This window comes from Micromys minutus (assembly GCF_963924665.1).
Source record: "Micromys minutus genome assembly, chromosome: 30".
Lineage (NCBI taxonomy): Eukaryota > Metazoa > Chordata > Mammalia > Rodentia > Muridae > Micromys > Micromys minutus.
The window spans coordinates 23,333,456-23,354,517 of NC_137965.1; the positions used below are offsets into that span (position 1 = coordinate 23,333,456).

Here is a 21,062-nt window from a genome sequence, read left to right on the forward strand (position 1 = left end):
GGTAAAGCCTTGGGTTAGCTGTCCTGATCATCCCTCCTCTCCCACCCTCCTCTTCTCTCTCTGTCCCAGCTTACTTTTGTTGCTGTGATAAAATATTAACCAGACACAACTTAGGAGAGAAAGGGGCTTATTTTAGCTTGCATCATTGAGAGAAGCCAAGGCGGAAACTGAAGCAGAGACAAAGGGGAGAGGGGGATTGTTGCTTTGTTCACAGCTCACTTGGCTTGTTTTCTCTGACAGTTCAATCCTCCCTACATTCCCACATTCATCAGTAATGAAGGAAATTCTCCCACAGACTTTTCTGTCTTTCCCCCTCTCCTCCCTCCCCTGCCTCTTCCTCTCCCCTCTGCAATACTCCAAATTAGGATGAGATCTCTCGTGTTCATATTTTACCACTTACATTTGATCCTCAAGCACTTCCTATGGAGGGTCCTAGGATTTAATGTCATATCTACACTCCATGCTTACACTAGCACAACCCATGCTGAGGCATGTACAGGCCACTGTGCAAACACTGTAACAAGGAACAAACATTATTTAGGTACTAATTAGGCATGAATATTAATTAGGAATAGATATTATTTATAGGTATTAATTCCCCTCAAGCCTGTGTTTCAGGCACTTGTTCTAAGAGGTGCTACTGTTTGGGGCGGGGGTTGGAACATTTCTGGCTATGGATAGGAATTGGAACAAGCAGACCTCTACAAGTAGACTAAACCTGGTTATACCTGGCTCTTCATTCCCATCATGCTCTCTGCTTCCTGGTCAACACTGATGTGAACAATCTTTGTCACACATATCATCTGTGGTGAATAGTGCTGCCCTACCATGAGGAACTGAAACCCCTGAGCACATGAGCTAAAATAAATTTTTCCTCCCCTTCAGATAATTCCGTCAGGTAACAACACAGCCATAGCAGTAAGCATGTAACCAGCATGGGTGTGACATTTATTTTATTAAATGCATGTTAGCACTTAAGCAGAACCGATCTACATCCCAGTAGGACTCAATCTTCATTCTTATTAAATATTCAAACGTGTTTTGTCCAATTGAAAGTTACTGAATAAAAGATTAACTAAGGACCAGTATGCATATGTATAGTCAAATGAATCACACAGAGGATATATCTATCAACATTCTTAGGATGGTGCACGTCCCACACTGATGTTATCAGTGGAAAACATGACAAAAAGAAATATCTCCATCGACCTATCCAGATGATGGAGGGAAGAGGGACTTCCAGTCATTTTTCAAGCATTTCAATGTCGTCTTCAACATCCTCAACATCTGAATATTCCCTAACGAGATCCCACAGAGTCCTTAAAACATACAAGAAGCAAGTGCAATGGATTAGAAGAAACATAAACATTGGGAGAAAAGAATAAGTCCAAATGACCATGCAGGACAGATTCAACCAAACAGACAAGGGTGGATCAACAACTTTTGTGTTAAGCTGTTTTGTTGTCAGAGTTTTGGCCTTGAATGCCACAGAGCTTCTCTAGGATTTGAGGGTTACCCCTTAAGCACCCTCTGGACTGATGACACTGTGCAGATGTATGCCTTCCAGGACATCCATGTGCCAGAGTGGAAAGGCAGCTTCCCAGTCGGGTCTGTGCAACTGTATCATTGTTCTTGCTGATTTCCAGCATGACAGGGAGCTGCATAGAGTTTCTGCTGAGAAAGTGGATTCTGTTTTCTGCCCTTCCCTGCAACTGCAGGTTGTGTTGCGACCTAATGCTAGCCAGTGAGATATGTGAGGAAGTCCCTGGAAAAGACCACCTTTCTACATCAGGAGAGACAACACACACATATATGTGCACATACATGTATATATATTATATATATATGTATCTCCAGATGTAGAAGCACACACATATATATATACTTACATATACATAGAGAGAACAGGTGTAGATATGTGTGTATGCATATGTGTACATGTATGTATGCATCAGAGAAGAAGCTGTTAGCTATTTATGTTTTGCCTTGGACCACGGATGCCTAAAAACAGCCATTCCTAGACCTATGAGGAAACTCACAGGCATAGATAGTTAAGGAGGCAGAATGATGCTGTCGGGTCCAGGCCAATGATGGCCAAGGATGGTCTCCATGGTGATGTAAATATACCTTCCCAGATTTCAGCCGGCATGTTTTTCTATTGCTCCATCTCTACAAAGTCATGAGCTTTGAACTCAGTTCCAACTTTCAGAGAAGTGACCACACAAAAGAAGGAGCACATAACAGATTCTGCAAATCAACCATTTCCCTTTTAATTTTGTATTGCATTTCGTTTTGTGTGTAGGTATGCACACGCACAGACAGGTACATGTGGGCACATGTGGAGGTAGAGGACAACTTGCAGGAGACAGATCGCTGTAAATCACTGATCAAATTCTGGTTAATTAAGCTTAGGGTTGAGTACTTCGCCTGCTGAGCCTCTCGCCAGCCCTCGTTTACTTTTTAAGTTCAAAGTTTAGATGTGTATAGGATCTGAAGAGGTTTTGTTATCATTAAAAGCTGTGCAGGTTTAGTGAAGATGGCTACACAAAGCTGCACGCTGTCCTCACACTCCTGGTCCCTGCCCCTGGAACTTCACCCTAATCCTTAGCTTCTTCTAAGGAAACTACCCATATACTGGTAGAGGAAATGTACATATTGAGGGTCTAGACCCTTAAGTAGTCACCCGTCAAGACAATGCATGCATTGTTAAAATCAGCACTCACGGAGGCACATACTTCAAAGGGCTGTCAAGCCTTATCTGCTTTCAAGTGGATGATAGTACACCAATATCTTTCTAGCATACTGTCTGGCATAGGGCCGGGAAGATCTATCAGTGGGTAAAGCACATGTCATGCAAATGTAAGGACTAGAGTTCATATCCCTAGGGCCCACATAAGTGGCAGGTAGGCACAGAGGCAACCTGCCTGTAATCCCAGCCCACATGGGGTGGGGATAGGATCCTTGGGGCAAGCTGCCTGTGAGACTAATCAAATCAGTCTCCTCTGGGTTCAAACAAGAGACTTTCCTCCAATGAATAAGGTGGAGAGCAAATAGGAAAGACTCCTTGTTGAACTGTGCCCTCTACATGCACATCCACACCTGCATGTGTGCCCCTAGGTATGGAAAAAACAGGCATGCACAGACACCACATACACACACACACACACACACACACACACACACACACATACACACACACATACACACACACATACACACACACATACACACACACACACACATACACACACACACACACACACACACACACACACATTTTAAAACACATTGTCAGTGCTTACTGCATTTCCTCCTCGCTGATCTTACTCCTTTTTATGAGCTGCTTTATATGGCCTTCAATAACCTGCAGGGATGAGAAAATCCTTTGGTCATCTAGAGCATCATGATGTTGGTCATGTATGGTAGAACTTCATGACATTGGTCATGTATGGTAGAACTTCATGACATTGGTCATGTATGGTAGAAATTCATGACATTGGTCATGTATGGTAGCAATAAGGTGCAACACTGATGACTGTAACAGGCACAGCACACTAATCACACCATGCCCATCTCGGAGGCAAAGAGCCCAGGCATGCAGAGCTATGACATAAGTGGCAATTGTCGGTGTCCTATTGCTGGCTGCATTTGCCGTTATTCTGCATTTCAAGGTGTGTGTGTGTGTGTGTGTGTGTGTGTGAGAGAGAGAGAGAGAGAGAGAGAGAGAGAGAGAGAGAGAGAGAGAGTTAGAGAAGTGCTTATGAGTGGTACAGTCCACAATCCAGGTCCTATGCATTAATGCACTTGCTTCCGAGAGGCCTGTTCTCTCAGGGCTAAGGCCTGCGCAGACTCCTAACATTGCAGAAAGCTATTTCCCAAGGAGAAAGCTGTGGTTTTTTGATGACACAGGTAGGCAGACACTTCGGGAAACACTTGTACTAATAAACACAGGTCTGCATATTAAAAAGATACCTTACTTTTATTTTCTTCCTTAAGATTCTGTTTGTTGTTTCCAACTTTATAGCTTCATTCTGAAATCAAATGGTTTTTAAAAAAAAGACACTTAAGAAATGGTTGAGACTTTTTGCCTATGAAATTCAAAAGGCATTGTAAGACTGGTGTGGTTATAAATTCCAGAGTGCTCAATACCACATTATATTAGAATAGGTATTTACTCTGGTCAGGGAAGCAGGTAAGTTAGCACTACAGATCTTCACCTGTCCCTGAGCTCCTCCAAATCCAATCCCCCAGTATAGTCCCCAGCTCATCAACAGACTGCTTGCAGCAACCTCCCTTTCCCCAGACCTATCTCTGGTTGAGCACATAGATGGTCCCTTCGAAATTTCCTTTCCCCCATCCATATTTTATCCCAGCCCCCAACCTCAGCAGGCACTTTCTGGGAAGCTGGAGGCCTTATCTCTTCCCTGTCTCAGATCACCAGCTGCAGCCCTTTCTCTCTGCCCCCATTACACCCCCACCCCAGATCACATAGATCTTTTCCTCCAACCTTCCTCCCCATGCATCCTGTTTCTCAGCTCCCAACATGCCAGCCAAGTCTGAGCAACAAGTAGGCCAGCTAAGCAGGTGGGTGAGCTTTGGATCCTCACTCTTCTTTCTCTCCTTCATATCTAATGGCCAGTCCCATCCCCCAACTCTGTAGCAGACTACCTGTTGTAGCCTCTCCTCATTTTGTGGCCCCATTCCCAGAGGACAAAGAAGATCCTGCCTTTCTTCCTCCTGTGGACCCCTTCAGCCCATCCCTGCTATTCTATAACCATTCCTAAGTGTCAGCTCCCAAAATACCTAGAAAACACTTTTTACCCATGGCCACACATATAGGACCCCAGGAGCATTCCCTACCAAGCCACCACACTATCCTAAGGACCAGAGAGGGAAATAGACACCAAAGAACAAAATATCTACCCAACAAAGACAAGACCACATATCAGCATCCAGAATTACAGTCTTCCAAAATCCAGATATCCAGAGGCCAGTATATATAATACAAACAACAGAAATACCCAGCACAATATGTCATCACCAAAGCCCAACAACCCTACCACGGCCGGCTCTCAGTATTGCAATGCAGCTGAAACACTAGACAAACACATTAAAATAGCCTTTATGAAAAAAACAACAATGGAAGGTAATGAATAAAGGGTTAAAGATCTGAAAGTAGAAATAGAATCAAGAAAGAAAACCCAAACTGAGGGAAATGAAGGCACATTGCCCAATTCACTTTAAAAAACCACAGTTACACTGGCACTCAAACCCACACAAAGAGCCAACAAAGAAAATTACAGACCAACCTCCTTTATGAATATACTTGCAAACAATATAAGAACACATAAAAAAGATCATCCTCGATCAAATAGGCTTCATTCCAGTGATCGATATGTGAGAATCAACAAATCTAATCCACTGTATGAACAAAGTGAAAGAAAAGTACCACACAATCATCTCATTAGATGCAGAAAAGACCTTTGACAAAATCCAACACCCCTTCATGATACAAGTTCTGGAGAGATTGCATGTGACATGTCAACATAATAAAGGCAGTTTAGAGAATGCTCATAGCCAGCATCAACTTAAATGGGGAGAAATGCAAAGCAGTGCCACTAAAAACAGAAACAGAACAGGTTGTCCACTCTCTCCATATCTATTCAACATAGCCCTTGAAGGCTTAGCTAGAGTAACAGGCACCTGAAGGAGAACAAGGGGATGGAAATGGAAAGGAAGGAGTTAACATATATTTATTTGCAGATCATGTGGCAATATACATAAGTGACCCTAAAAATTCCACCAGGGAACTCCCACAGGTGATAGACCCTTTCAGCAAGATAGCTGGGTAGAAAATTAACTGAGAAAAATCAGTACTTCTCCTATATACAAATGACTGATAGACTTAGAAAGAAGTCAGAAAAACTACGCCTTTCACAATCGCCTCAAATAATATGAAATATCTTAGGGTAACTCTAACAAAACAGGTGAAAAAGTTGTATGATAAAACTTCAAGTAGTTGAAGGAGGAGACCGAAGAAGGTATCAGAAGATGGAACGATCTCCTACAATCATGGATCAGTAGGATTAACATAGTACAACTATCCATCTTACCAAAGACAATCTACAGATTCATCCATTACAAGTAGAAGTGCAAACTTGAACAGCCATTCTGGAAATCAGTGTGGCAGTTCCTCAGGAAGATGGAAATCTATCTCAAGGTCCAGCGATATCACTCTTGGGCATGTACCCAGAGGATGCTTTACCCTACCACAGAGACACTTGCTCTCGCTCAACCATGTTCATTGATGCTCTAGTCATAATAGCAAGAAGCTGAAAACAACTTAGATGTCTTTTAACAGAAGAGTAGACAAGTAAAATGTGGTACATTTACACAATGGAGCATCACTAAGACATATATATATACATATACATATGGAAAGTACAGGTAAATGATAGAACTAGTAAAAAAAGAAAAGATCACCTTGACCCAGATAGACAAATGTGCTATGTACTCACTTATATGTAGATATTAGCTGTTAAGTCAACAATAACCAAGTAACTATCCATAGAACCACGGAGATTAGGTATGAAATAAGAAACTAAGAGGTACAGGGAGATCTCATTAGGAAAGATAAATAGAATGGACAGTTATGGGTGGATGGTTACAGGGGTGGAACAGGAGCATTAAATGGAGACAGGGATGGAGGGGAAGGACAAAGGAGAAAGGATGGGGGAGAGCAGCGTGGAAACCTAACACTGGAAGCTTCCTAAAACATATACATGTTTGAAACAGATTTTAATGAAATTGACAAATGATGGGGGAGATGATGCACCAACTGGACATCTCTTGTCACCAAATGAAGCTTTCAATATGGGACTATATCACATCTAATTGAGTTGTTGGCCAAAGGGGTCCCATAAAAAACGAATGAAGCCACTGCCAAGATTGGAAGTTATTCTCAACAATCTGATGGCAAGGCCTTATAACCACACAACAACATGTTAAACACAGAGAAGTTGAGCTGGTGCCTACATAGAACCTTCATACTTACATGCTAGCAACTTTGGTACAAGAAGGCACTCTGCATGCTACCAAAGGAGAAACATAAACACCGACCCAAGCACAAACCCTTGGATCTACAGTACTATCTTTCCTGCAGTAGGCTAAGGGCAATGATGGCACGTAGTTGGTGGCAGTAACCAGCCAAGTACCTAATTTGATTTAAGGCCCCCTCCATGAGATGGAATCCATACCCAACACTGCTTGGTAACCAAGAACCTGAGACTAGATAGCCCAGAAACCTATGGTAAAACCAAGAAGACAAAGGCCTCTAAGTGAACATAACCAACACAACTATGAACTCACAGGGATGGTGGCAAGCAGGCACAGGGCCTGAACGTGTCTGCACCACTTGAGATTCTAGAGAAGACACATGTCCCCAATCCCTAACACAGAAGCTAGCTCCAATGGGTAACCATTTGCAAAGGAAAATTGAGTTTCCTTCAAGGAAGTCTCACCAGGAACATAAACTACTTTTAAGGGTGGGCTGCATGTCCACAGATAGATGGCCAACGGAAAATGAATTCGACGGCATCTTTGGAGGTCCTTTGTCTCATAATGTCATGTCAAGGCTCTTTCTTTTTTCTAATCTTAAGTTTTATTTTATCGCATATATATTTCTTCTTTCTTTTTAGCCTACGTGTCCTTTATGTACATATTATGACTTCCAGTTACGTGTTTTTATGATCCCTGAGTGTGCAGATGAGTGGGTCTTTTTTATGATCCCTGAGTGTGCAGTTAAGGGGATCTCTTCTTATGCCTCCTCCAACATTTTCCTTCTCTTTGTTTTGTCCAGTTGTGCTGGGTTAGATTTTTTTTTCTTATACATTATTTCAGTATTATCCCATAGCAATGTGTTTGTTTTTTAGTGAGAGACAGAAAGGAGGTGTATTGGATGGAGATACAGAGAGGAGCAGAAGGAGGGGAACCTAAATCAGGATGTATTATGTGAGAAAAAAAATCTACTTTCAATAAAAGGAAAAAAATAAAATGGATATTTAAACTGTTGAACATGAGGCACAATAATAGGAAAGACCTTGAGTCAAACCCTGTGGATAGTGAATGACAGAGAAATACTCAGTGACCTGGTATTAGTGGCAAAGTGAAATACAAATGTGGAAGCCAGGTATGGGGACATATTAATCCAGGACTTGGGAAGCTGAGATTCGGAGTTCATGGTTGTCCTTAGCTATATAGTGACTTTGAGGTCACACAGGTTATATGAAACCTGTCTCAAAATGACCAGAGAGTTCAAATACATGTCACTTGATTTACTTTGCTACATCATGTTTCACAGATTCTGCCTCTTAGTCTTAGAAACTGGAGGCCCGTGACAAGCCTGTACGAGCGTGCCCAGCCGTCCGGAAGAACCCCAGCATGTTTCAGCAGTGGCTGTTCATTTGTGTTGAAAACACCCTGCCATCAAGCATGTCATTTTCTGCCATAGAGTACAACCATAATTTTACATGCACCGAGAAATCGAGTAATTCTTAGAGCCCACCTGAAGGTGATGCTTGCTCTGATGTGGTGTCTAGAAAAGCAGCCTACAGCATCACCAAGATATGCTTGCATTTAGAGTAGCACATGCAGCCACAGCGGCAATAACAGGTGACTAAGCATGATCTGTTGAAAGGCACTGAAGCTGGAGAGACAGCTTAGCAGTTAAGCGCACTTCCTGCTCTTCTAGAGACCCAGAGATCCCAGCACCCACCACCCCAGGCAGCTCACAAACACTCATTTCAGCTCCAGGGAATACAATACCCTCTTCTGGCCTGCCTCTGTAAGGAGTTGGAAAATGCCAGGGATATGTAAGCACCACTGAGTTACAAGAATAGTGGGCTAATAAGAACTTACAGTCCTATCTACTGTTTAGACCAATTTTGTCCTTCTGTGTATTTAATAATTCCTGTTCTGTGTTAAAAACAAAAAACAAAAAACAAAACAAAAAAAAAAAAAAAAAAAAACACACACACAGCACTGCTAAAATCCATGGGTCTAGCAACAGGAGGTCCTATTGTCCTATTAGGTCACATTCCACAGGGCTCTGTGTCTCCTTGTTCCAAAGCTCTGACAGGGACACAGACTCCTGCCACCTCTGTTCTTGTCTCAGTCAAACCCCCATTGCTCTACACAGCCACTTTACCATTTGACGGGAGAGCCTATTTTGGACTAAGCTTTGTGAGATTTTAAGCAAGATAGACATAAGTATTTATGTAGATAATTTGCATACCTCTATGCTTTTAATGCCATTCTCGGTGATACCTGACACTCTCGAATGCACCATTGTTTCTTTGATGTGTTTCTCAAGTGCTTTAATCTCATCCCATTTTTCAAAGATTTCACATCTCCTCTTCTCCACCATTTCAATCAGAGTGAGTTGTTTCTCATCGTGTATTCTCCTACTAGATAATTCTGAAAGTAGTTTTGAAAACAGTTATTATGTATGTTTAGTGTTTCAGCTCTTGTTAAGTGTGGTACATGTAATGTCATACGTGTTACATACAACTATAGTGTAACTATGCACATATAATATATTATGTATACAGATATGTAACAAATAGCCTAGTGTAACTCAAACATATTAATAAAAATTATCTAAGAAATAGGGTAATTCTCACTTGATGAGTTCATATAATCTGTAAGTATTTGTAATGCCCAGTTTTGCAGAAACTGAGCGAGGTGGAGAAGGCCAGTTGTGAATGACAAGCAAAATCTCTCCCAGGTTTGCTTTCTAGCAGTACTAGCAAGACACTTCATGAAAATGATGGGGGTAGTTGTCCTGGAGAGACTCATGTGAACAACACAGAGTTGCTTCAGGTTTAAGGAGAATCTGTCAAAAATTGAGGAACTCAAGGCCGAGGTGTGAACAGAAATTAGGGAGGTGAATGGCATGGGGAGGAGAGGTACTTGTATCCAGACACCCAGAGAAGATAGAAGAAGGGCAGCAGGCAGCACTGCAAAGTACTCACCTGATTTCTCCTTAGCAGATTGCAGCAATAAGCTCTCGGCCTCCAAGTCATTTCTGAGTCTAAAAATCAATAAGAAAACAGTCATGAAACAGCAACCCTGCTGATTCTGACCATTTTATAGCATGAGTTATGTGTGTGTGTGTGTGTGTGTGTGTGTTTATGTGTATTTGTGTATGTGTGTGTCATATGTATGTTTATGTATGTGCATGTGTATATATGTTTGTGTATGAGTGTGTATATGTGTATGTGTATATGTGTGTATATATGTGTATGAGTGTGTATGTTTGTGTGTGTGTGTGTGTGTGTGTGTGTGTGTACACTCGTGTATTCTGTTGTGGATATGCCAGTAACACCTATATTCCTGGAGGGCAGAGGTTGGTGTCAAGTATCTTCCTTAATCACTCTCCACCTTATACTTTGAGGCAGGGTTTCTCACTTGAGTCTACAGGGGAACCACCACACCTAACCTGCATGTATATGGGTGCTGAGGATCTGAATGGCCATCCTTAGGCTTTCGTAAAACACGTTCTCTCGACCAGGATACTCTCCAGCCCCAGCACCTCAGTCTTTTAACTTACTGAGACATTTACATTGATCGCCAAAGTTTCTAACACAAAATGCACTCTGGAGATGGCTCTAAAGTCCGGTTACCAAGGAAAGACATTTTCTCAGTAAGTTTGCATACGTATCATTAAAGATCACTGATTCAAAACAAATGGAGGGCTAACAAGATGACTCAGTGGATAAAGATGCTTAACCAAGTTCAGTCCCTGGGCCCCACAGGGTGGAGGGAGAGAACAGACAGCCATAAACTGTCCTCTGACATCCATACATACACTGTGGCATGTACACACCTGAACACATAGAAAGAAAGATGGGAGACAGGAAAAAGAGGAGAGAAAAATGCGGGAGAGATGGCTTGGTGGCTGAAGTGCTTGCTGTGCTGTCAGGAAGACCCGAGTCTGAACCCCAGCACCCCTGTGAAAAGCACACACTTGTAATCCTCACACATGGAGGAGGAAACACAACAGGACCCCAGGGGCCCGCTGGTTAATCAGCCTAGCCAACTGGTAAGTTCCAGGTTCAATGGGTAGAAAGCAGCAGATGGCACCCAGTATTTATTTCTTGCCTCTACATAGGCAAGCACATTAACATTCATCCACATTCACATGGAAACACACTCCTATAGCACACATATAATGAAGGCACAAGCATCCTGACGCAGTCCTCCATGCCTTTGCATGCATCTCAAAGGAAGAATTTACAACAGCTACTATGTTTGACTAGAAGTAAATTATAAAAAATATAGAAAAAGAGGTCAAATGACCACTGAAGGCTCTCTGCATTTTTGCTCTGTGTTGGTGGAACTGAATATCTTATGCCTCCTATATTTCCGAGGGATTCTGGCACGTGCTGCATGTGCCCAGGGGATTGCTCTGCTCCATTTGAAGATGACACCATAGATGGCTTAAAGCCACACGTCTACACAGTGCTTAATGGTTTAGCATTTTCCCACATTCTAGACTGAGGTCTCAGTGGATAGAACAGAGGCTGTAAATTTGGAGGGTGTGGTCTTCTGATCTTTCCAATGGCCTACTCTTACACATGATGAATTCTTTGTTCTGCTATTCTGTATTTCTTCAGCTCTATGTGAGTTGGATTTTATTTGCTTAGCTGTCATTCCTACTGAATCTCAGTCTGCTCTCAGTTCTGTTCCCTTGGCTGGTTTCCTGCTCATGGTCCACTATCTGTGCCTGGTATTCTCACCCTAAACAACTCTTGAGCATATCAAGCTAAGTTCCCACCGATTGTGTATTTCTTACTCTCTCAGCTCCTTCCTTAGTTTAGTGTGTCATGTTTTATTGGGTTGTTGTTGTCATCATCTAATTTCTGTGCTTAGCTTTTACGTTTCTGCCTTGTGGTTGTTTTCATGCCCTGAAATGCTCTTCTGAGAACATCTAGTTGATACATTTTCCCTTGGAATTAATATCAACATGACCAGATCATCATCACCACCATCATCCCCATCACCAACACCATCATCCTCATCACCAACACCATCATCCCCATCACCACCAACATCACCATCATCACTATCATTCTCCCCTTCCTCCCCCTCCTCCTCATCACCTTCACAATCATTACTGCCATCATGGCCAAGACTCTACGCTCCACCCATCTGGTTCACTGTGCTCCTGTGCTTGGTGGAGTCTTCCTCCTTCTCCCCAAGTGGCTTTCTTCAGTTCTTCTGGCTTCTGGCTCCACCCCTCTCTTGGGTGCTCTCTGAAGCAGCAGATGGACAGTGGAGAGTGGTGATGCTTCTACTTTCAGTTTTTAACTCTGGATACTTCGGCAGTGAAATTTTACATTTCTGAATGTGAGTCTGACTTACACACCAGCCTCAAGGTAGAATCGTTGAATCATCAGCTCTCTGCTCTTACCATCTCCTCCTTACCTTCCAGCCTTCTGGAATGATCTCATAGGGAACAGCTAGAAATGAAGTTCTTGACTTGTCACATGGACCACACCCGAAGGGTGGACCTACGGAGTACCCTGCAGTGACTCATTGGTCACTGTGATTTCCTGAGCATGACAGATATGCTTAGAGGCTACCCTAGAGCTCCAGCCAGACACAGGCTGCATGATGCTCTGGAGCAGACCCTGCCCATGCCCCTTCTCTCTGTCTTCGTACTGGCTAAATATACATCGTCTGTAATGTTATGATTCCCCCATTGTCCTTGTGGTATGTGTTGCCTTCTCTGGGATTCATAAATAGCAAACGTCCATTTTATGACTTTTCTGTTACTTCTCTCTGTCTGACCTGACCACACACTTAGACCTAAGTCCTCCAGTCAGGGCCTCTAAGAGAATTAAGTGGACACTTCAGACAGGAGCAGCACAAATATTGAGGGACACGTGGTTACAAGGGGAACACTTGGCCTAAGCCTGAGGAAGTGTCACCTACAAGGTGCAATGTGATCATCTCTAGCCAATCCTTAATGTCCTTGGGGAGGGCAGGAGTTAGTTCATGGTGGCCATGCTTTGAGAGGACTTTAGAGCGAACTAAAGTGAGTGGCAGCATTCTCTCCCTCTGGTTCCACGCTGACAACACACTCAAGTTCTTGCTTCTTAGAACAGTTTTTGTTAGGTTGGTTTAGAATTGCTCTGGTATCTTATATGTTAGCCTTTACAAGTGGCAATAGTAACTTCATTCTGTATAACTGCTCAGGGCAGCTACAGAGTGTTCTAAGCTAGCAGAATCAGACCCTGCCACTCTCTGTCCCATCAGAAGGTCCTCAGGAAGGATCCTTCAAAGACTTCCAACAGCTTGCCATCAGGACAGTCTACTTGGTCCACCATAGTCATATGTCGGTGCTTACAGAAGAGTCCAGGTTAATGGGACAACCCTGGTGCAGATAACACACCACCCGAAACAATGCAGGAGAAACGTGGCTACTGCTCATCACAGAGATTAGGGTGGTGTTGAGCGCCAACAGAAACATTACCAGAATCACACAGCTGGTCCCTTACTTGTCATTGTGCTCCAGGGCTGCCAGGGCAGCGTGCTGGAGCTTCCTCAGATGCTCTCTGGCTTGCTCGATGTCAGTGCTGTGCACAGGGCTCTTCTCCAAGCCCTTGACTTCAGCCAGGAGACGCTACCAGAACAAAGCACACACAAGTGTAAGATGATCAGGTACGATGCTCTGGCTGGGCTGTTATTTGAGTATGGCCCAATGTGAATTCTGACTAAATTTGTGCCTTGGGAGGGCTGGAGGAAAGGAGAAAATATTGGCAAAGTTCCAAGTAAAATATTTTTCACAATAGCTGAAGACTTTCATTTTCCTGAGAATTCTTAATAAGAAAGGTTTTACAGTTTCTTTGTAGAGTTCAGTTGAGAAAACACACAGACTAAAGATCTGTATACATCATTATTAATTATATCAAATGTATGAGAGACAATACTAATCACCAATTTTTATGTGGCCATAAAGACATGTGGCGCTCATGCTGGATAATACCAGCTCAGGCTGGTGGCCTCTGCTTTATTGAGGAGATCCTCTGGGCTTCGGGGATAGGAAGAAGAGCTCTGGACACCCGCCAGCTCCTCCATTGTGATGCTTGAGATGTGGGGATGAATTTTCTGCTCCATTGCAGTGTTAACAGCACGAAGTCTGTGAGTGCAGACGCTGCTCAGTCCTCTGAGACGGGGCTGCGTTTACTAGTTAGCGTCCATCCATCTGTTTGTTTATCTATCATCTATCTATCATCCATCCATCTACTTTTTATTTATATATTTATTTAATGTTTATGTGTATGCGTATTTTGCCTGCGTATATGTCAGTGTACCACAGGCATGTGTAGTGTCTGTGAATGTCAGAAGAGGGAATCAGATCCCCTTAAACAGGCATTACAGATGGTTCTGAGCCACCTATGAGGATGCGGGGAACAAAACCTGAGTCCTCTGTAAGAGCAGCCAATGATTTAGAGCAGCCAACGATTTAACTGCTGAGCTACCTCCCCATGCTTATTATCATATAGCACAAAGTCACCGGACACAGGGTACAATACCCACTTGTGGTTTTTGATTAAAATGCAACATTGAACTGACTTTGCATGCTGCGGTTTGGGGGCTGTTGTTGGTTTCTATTTTTGTTGTTGTTGTTTTGGGTTTTGTCTTTTTTGTCATATAAAGTAAGAAATTATACTTTCTACTTAGAAGATAGAGTTACTAATCTCAAGGGATCAGTTTCTTAGAGCTTTTAGAGTTCTCTGTAATGCCCATGAAACATTCCCTACTAGAACACTGCATGCTGACCCATTGACCTGTTAATCCACTGACCCACTAACCTACTGACCCACTTTCCCACTGAGCCTGATGGGAAAGCTCTCACCAGTTATGTGAGGAGCCAGTGATCTGTATTGTGGCTCCGGGACACCAACCATCTACCTAGTCTGAGTGACAACAGGATGCTATTTTCTGGTAATCACTGTAGTACCATTTATGTTCCTGGTGGAACACACCTATGTGTGGTGGCTATGGTTAGGGATTGATCCAGTACTGTTTTAATGAACAGGCCAGATCCTCACCTCAAGTACTTTAGCTTGGTATAAGTATCATCCCTTAAAAAAAAGAAAGAAAGAAAAGAAAAGAAAGAAAGGCGGACAGACCAGCCACTGGGGCTTCCTGGGTTGAGAGTCTCCTGAGATACAAATTCATGAACATGCAGGCTCTCTTGGTGTTCTTCCTGGTGGTTATTACCTGATACTGTGCTGTGGGCTGCGAGTCCAGGAGAGCTGCCATGTAGAGTTCATATTCATCCTGTGCAAACAAACATACACACAAAACACAGAATGTCTCCAGGCTCATGTATGGGAATGGGCTAATTGAATTAGATACTTATATGCACAACCAGCCATGTGTGCGTGCAGGGGCCAGAGGTTGATACCACATGTCTTTCTGTCACTCCCCATGCCTTGTCTGCTCACAAGCTGGCTAGACTTGCCGTTAGGGAGATTAGACCACAGCACAGACTTTGTGGTGGTTTTGAAGAATCATTCTCCATGGGCTCATGTATTTGAACACATTTGGAGCCTTTAGTTGGTAACACCTTTAGCTGGTAATGGAGGAAGTGAGCCACTGAAGGCAGGCTTTGAGTATGTACAGCCTGGCCCTGTTTCCTGTTATTGCTCTTATTTCTGTGCATGGATAAAACTTTGATCAACCAGCTGCCATGTCTTACCTGTCTGATGCTATGGCTCCCACTATGATGGACTTTATCCTTCCAGAACCATAAGCTAAAATAAACACTTTTATCCATATCTTGCTTTTAGGTTTGGTGTTTAATCGCAGCAACAGAAAATGGTTCAATACAGGCATTGAACAACTTCACTTCCAAACTGGAGTCCACACTGCTATTTCCATCACAAAACCATGACAAACTTTAAAAACTTCAAAAGATATAAACGTGCCAGTGCCTAGTTCAGAAAACTAGTTTATATACTTTGTTGTTCTGGACCCATAGTTGGGAAGCTCTGGCAGGAAATCATAGTGACTGAGCATCAAGTCAACCCAGTGCTTGCTTCCTGTGGCTCAGATGACTGACAAGAAAGTGGGTGGATCCCCATGAGTCTCTCTGACTGATTGATGCCTTCCTCTGTGGAATGGGGACTGTAATTTCTGTGAGGCATGAGATCCTTATGTGCACAAGCTGCTGTGTGTATGTGTGAACAGTGGTGTGTGCACAGCATCATGCTTGCCATGGACAGTTCTCAACCATCCCGTGGAAAAATGTGTGAAATTACCTTAATCTCTTTCAGGAGATCCCCAAAGATCAAAGAGCTGTTGCAAATATTCTCAAAGATTTCCCCAAAGACCTGCAACCTGTTGAACTGCTGAGGGTTGCAGGTGCATATCTTCTGGAGCTCCTGGAGGGAAGTCGGAGAGTCAATTCCTGAAACTGGCAGGGACCTGCTGCTTCTCTTTCAGAACACTATATCCTGAGAAATCAGCCAGAAAAGGCTACGCAGGCATTGGGCTGCGCAGAGACAATGACAAATCCGGAAGCCTCTGATTACCTTCCTCAGCTGCTAAGAGCCAGGTCACTGTGTATATTTGCTTTGGTTAATTTTCTTTATCCACCTATGCTTCCCACACTCAGGGGCTTATCCTCCCACCCCACCCCACCCCACCCCACCCCCCACACACACTACCCTGACATACACCCTCAAGACCCTTCCCTTTCCCACTATGTACTTAGGCCCAAAACCTGGGCTTTGGCTTTCTAACAGACACGTGGCTCATTTTCTCTCCTCTCCTGAATTCTTCCCAAAAATGTGCAGCTCTGGTCAGTAAGGTTCCTTCTCAGCCCACAGTCACTGCACACATCACACCCCTCATCAGTGTACCCTATCATTTCTAACCCAATAGTCTCTGTGCCATCACTTGCCCAGACTCTTCCCTCCCATCTTCTGTAAGAGATAAGGGAGACATTCTTCTGGGGTCCAGATACAGTGTTTCCATAGCTGTCCCATCAATCACTGAGTACTGCTGGCCATGAATTCACTGCCAGTCCATCCCTGTCAAACATCACCTTATAGACCATGCTTGGTGTTAGGGGCACCGGCAGCTTTGTCATATTCTGCCTGGACACCTAACTGAGGCACCTCAGGATGAGTCGGGGCCCACAAGGGTCTTTGAGCTTCAGCCCCATGTTGACAGCATTGCAGAGTCCCCTCCCCTTACCTTCTTCAGTCTGTTCTCATGAATTACAGCCACCTTGCTTCCCGTGAAATCGTGCTTCAGGAGATCTTTCTTTGCCAGCACTTCTCTTTGGAAACTCAAGAACTTCTTATATCTGTCGGCTTTTGTTATACCAGCTAGGTAGGAGCTGATATACTTATATACATCCCTGCCTGGGGCAGACCTGGAGCACTGGCGGCTGGACACTACCTCTGGGTATCTGAGTACTTTCATCTCGGGCAGCCTGAGTTCTTCCTTTATGTGTGTTTTCCGAGAAAACACACACCTTTCTCTTAGTTCCTCTTCCTCCTCCTCCCGCGGAAATGTGGAGTGGTCACCTCTTTTGAGAGCACGGGACTGCAGGCGTGGGTTCAGGTACCTGAACAGCGGCGAGCTCTGTGTGTCGTCAGGATGCAGGGCTGTGTTCACTGTAAAGTGAACCCAAGCATCCTTCATCTCTGCTGCTTGTTGGTTTCTGGAGCCAGAGATGGGGGATTTGGAGGAGGTGGGTTTCTCCCATGACCTGTTTGCATTGCGCCAGTGCTGGAGAATGGTCTCGGGTGGCTTGTAGAGGTTCCTGGGGTTCAGGTGTCCTGAAGTGTACACACAGATGTCCTTCCTGTGGTCCTCCTGCAGTCGGGACAGGAGTTTCGTCAGGTTGCACAGAGTCTTAACCTCCTCTGTTTCACAGTGTTTCCACTTAAGGTAAACTGCTCAGGAGAGAAAAATGAGAACAGTGTGGCCCCTCCTGCGTCCACGGATGTCTACATGTATGTCACAGAAAAAAGGCGTTATCAAAGAGGGTAAGGAAATAGCACCCAGTGTCATCCTTATAAGTCCAAGATACCTGTGGCCACCTCAGGTGTAGCTGAGTATAGGGAACACAGGAGGGGACCTTAGGAGCTCTTATAGGCGTAAAACTCACAACCCTTCCAGACTAATGTGCTGGATAATTAACTGTCAACAGGACACAAGGTTCAATTGCCTGTGAATGGACTCTCAGGCAGAGATGGTCCAGGTCAGCTTGGCCTCAAGGGGATGTCTGTCGAGGGTTGCTTTTATGCACCCTGGAGCATCATTTTCTGTCCACAGATATCAACACCACCAGAGGCAGAACTTCTGAGAGAGTCCTGGGCAGGATAAACAAATGTTTATCGTTCGTAAAATACTGATCAATTCATAAAATTCTAATGCGACTTTTATCAAAACTGACAGTCCCGCATTTCATCCAAAACATGAACATAAAAAGCAGGGGAAATGTGTGTGAGAAGGTCCACGCTGCACCGTGAGGCTTTTCTAATTAGCAAGGTGATCTCAACCTCCCTAACCCTGTGACCAGTTAATACAGTTCCTTGTGTCATGGTGACCCCCAAGCACAATTTATTCAGTGGCTGTGACTGTTGTCAATGGAAATATCCAATATGTAGGATGGCTGACATGCCACCTCTGTTGAAAAGGTCGTTCAGTCACCAAACGGTGGTAACCCAAGGGTTGAGAAGCACTTCCTGGAGACAAGGAAGCTTACACTGATCCTAGGCAACTGTGGCTCCCTCACAAATGATCCGAAAAACAAATCAGCTTTGAGGATAAACAAGATGTTTAAAGTAGATTGTTGATGAGGAAAACACAGCATCAGGGTTGATGGACAAAATGCTGATTAAATACCTGAAATTTTTATTTTTTAATATGGTATTATTTTGTTTTGTATTATTTATTATGGTATTTTTTTAGACATGTGTCTTTTGGGGTCAGGATGGAAGATACAAACCACGGCCTTTAACATGAAGATCAGTTTGGACCTTATTTCTCAACCCAACCAGCCTCTGATTCTATTTTTGTTTCTATGATCAGCATTCCAGCAAGCCCCGTGGAGCAAGAAAACGCACTGGGACATAGTGAAAGATCTGAGCTCCGTGATCACCAAGGGAGGACTGTGATTAGGAGACTGCAGTGAACGTGTAGAACAAAATATAGACACAAAGTGGAGGCTGTTCTCACTGTCCTGACTTCAAGGAAGCAGCAACAGCAAAAGGGAGTGCCTGGGTGGAATCAGCAATGCTCTGGGATCAGGTGACCAGCAGGAAATCAGGCTCAGGGCCCAAAGAGTGCGCATGTGCACCATGACCCCGCCCAGCTTACTCACCTGTTCACTCCAGGGCCTCGCTGCTCATGAAACACAGGAGGTCTTCATTTAAGATGTTTTAGGATGTTTTAGGAGGGATACCTACCTCCAAGGTACTGAGCAACATACACATGCACACCATACATGCAAAGACTAGACCGGCCTCAGAAGGGTCATAAAAATCCAGGCTTCAGGAGGCTCAGCAGATGCTGGTCTCCAATGTGCCTCAGCGGACATGCGTACTCTAATGACAAGAGACCATGTCTCCCAGCAGATGTCCTGCCAACAGCCTGGCTCTGACCTTTGTGGGTGTTGAGTGTCCGGCATGCTGGCCAAGCACAACTGAGGCTGTACCAGTTAGCCTCGACGCTCTCAAGGGACATCCGCAGTGGAGCCAGCATCCCCTCAATGACTTCCCCAACCCTGGATGTGGACACAAGGGTTGGCTGTGCACTGGGCCATCAGATTTGCCACCTGCTTGGTGCCACTACCTCTAACAATGGTCCCTGAGTAGATATTGATGATGCCACTTAGAGCTGGACTGTTAGGTTGTAAGATTTATTTCACACAAGTTATCCCCTACCCACCCCCATTTTATGTATGGGCAATAAACTAGGCATTTGAAACAGACACCTGACTGTCTGCCTGCCTCTCTGACCAATAAGTCATGTTTCAAGAGAGTGGTGTGGTACAGGAAGTTTAGCAAAGTTCTCAGCTTTAAAGAAAAGAAGCATTGAACTAGTATAGTGGGCCCCTCCATCCCCTTCCCTCCAAGGTACTTACCGACACACACTTGCACACCATAATACATTTTCACACACATCCTATAACACAGTCTCCAAGGTGAGAGTTACTTTTTCTTATCAGCCCAAACACAAAATAGAATCCAGAAAGGAACTCTCCAAAGAAACTGTCTAGATGAGGTTGTCCTGTGGGCATGCTCTGGGGGTTTTTCTTAAATGGACTGAGGTTGGAAGACCGGCTCTGTTTCCTTGGCCGGGCCCTAGAGTGAAAGAAAGTGAGCCAAGTAGAGCACTGATGCGCATGCGTTCTTTGCTCTCTGTTTCCGGTTGTAGACAGACATAGCCAGCTGCCTGAAGCTTCAGAAGGGTCTAAGAGTCTCTGGGTCCAAGCAAAGCCTCCTGATCCAGGAGCTGACTTTCTGCCAGCAGAAAGGTTTTTACTTTCAAAACTCCTTCTGAGAAACCAGCTTTCCCAGACAGTCAAACATCAACTGAGCCAGACAAACACAAAAGTAGAGGTAGACCACTTACAATCAGGTTCCAGATCCTCAGCCATGGCCCCTCTGGTCTGTAGCTGCCAACGGAAGCTGCTGTTGCCACGGAAACAGTAAACCTTCCTAGCCCCGCCCCCACAGTGTAATTCCGGAGCCCAGCCACAGGGGGGCAGAATAACAGAATAGCCAGGAGTCAGCCACCTCTCCTCAGCAGGCCAAGGAGCTCTGGAGGCAGGTGCTCACTGGCTTTACTTTGCAAAACAAAACTAGGCAGATTCATGACAGAGAATGGGACAAAAGATAACTGGTTCCCCAGTGCAAGTGCCTCTACCACAGCTAAAGAACAGGACCATGGTGTTACTGAACACCCAATTGGGCCACCAACTGAGATCCTAGAGTTCAGTCTGGGAGAAAAGAACTCTGGGGTTTGCA

The 21,062-nt window shown here is 44.2% G+C and overlaps 1 protein-coding gene across 1 annotated transcript; it reads right to left on the reverse strand.

Moving 5' to 3' along the window:
• Positions 1-1,243: 1,243 nt before the first annotated feature.
• On the reverse strand, positions 1,244-20,692 carry LOC308439824 (uncharacterized protein C6orf118; the record flags this gene model as incomplete). Its single annotated transcript, XM_080941739.1, has 10 exons — positions 1,244-1,319; positions 3,303-3,364; positions 3,978-4,031; positions 9,293-9,464; positions 10,028-10,090; positions 13,563-13,687; positions 15,292-15,351; positions 16,335-16,457; positions 17,275-17,981; positions 20,668-20,692. 10 exons carry the CDS (start codon positions 20,690-20,692, stop codon positions 1,244-1,246), a joined length of 1,467 nt encoding a protein of 488 aa, XP_080797865.1.
• Between the last annotated feature and the right edge of the window lie 370 nt (positions 20,693-21,062).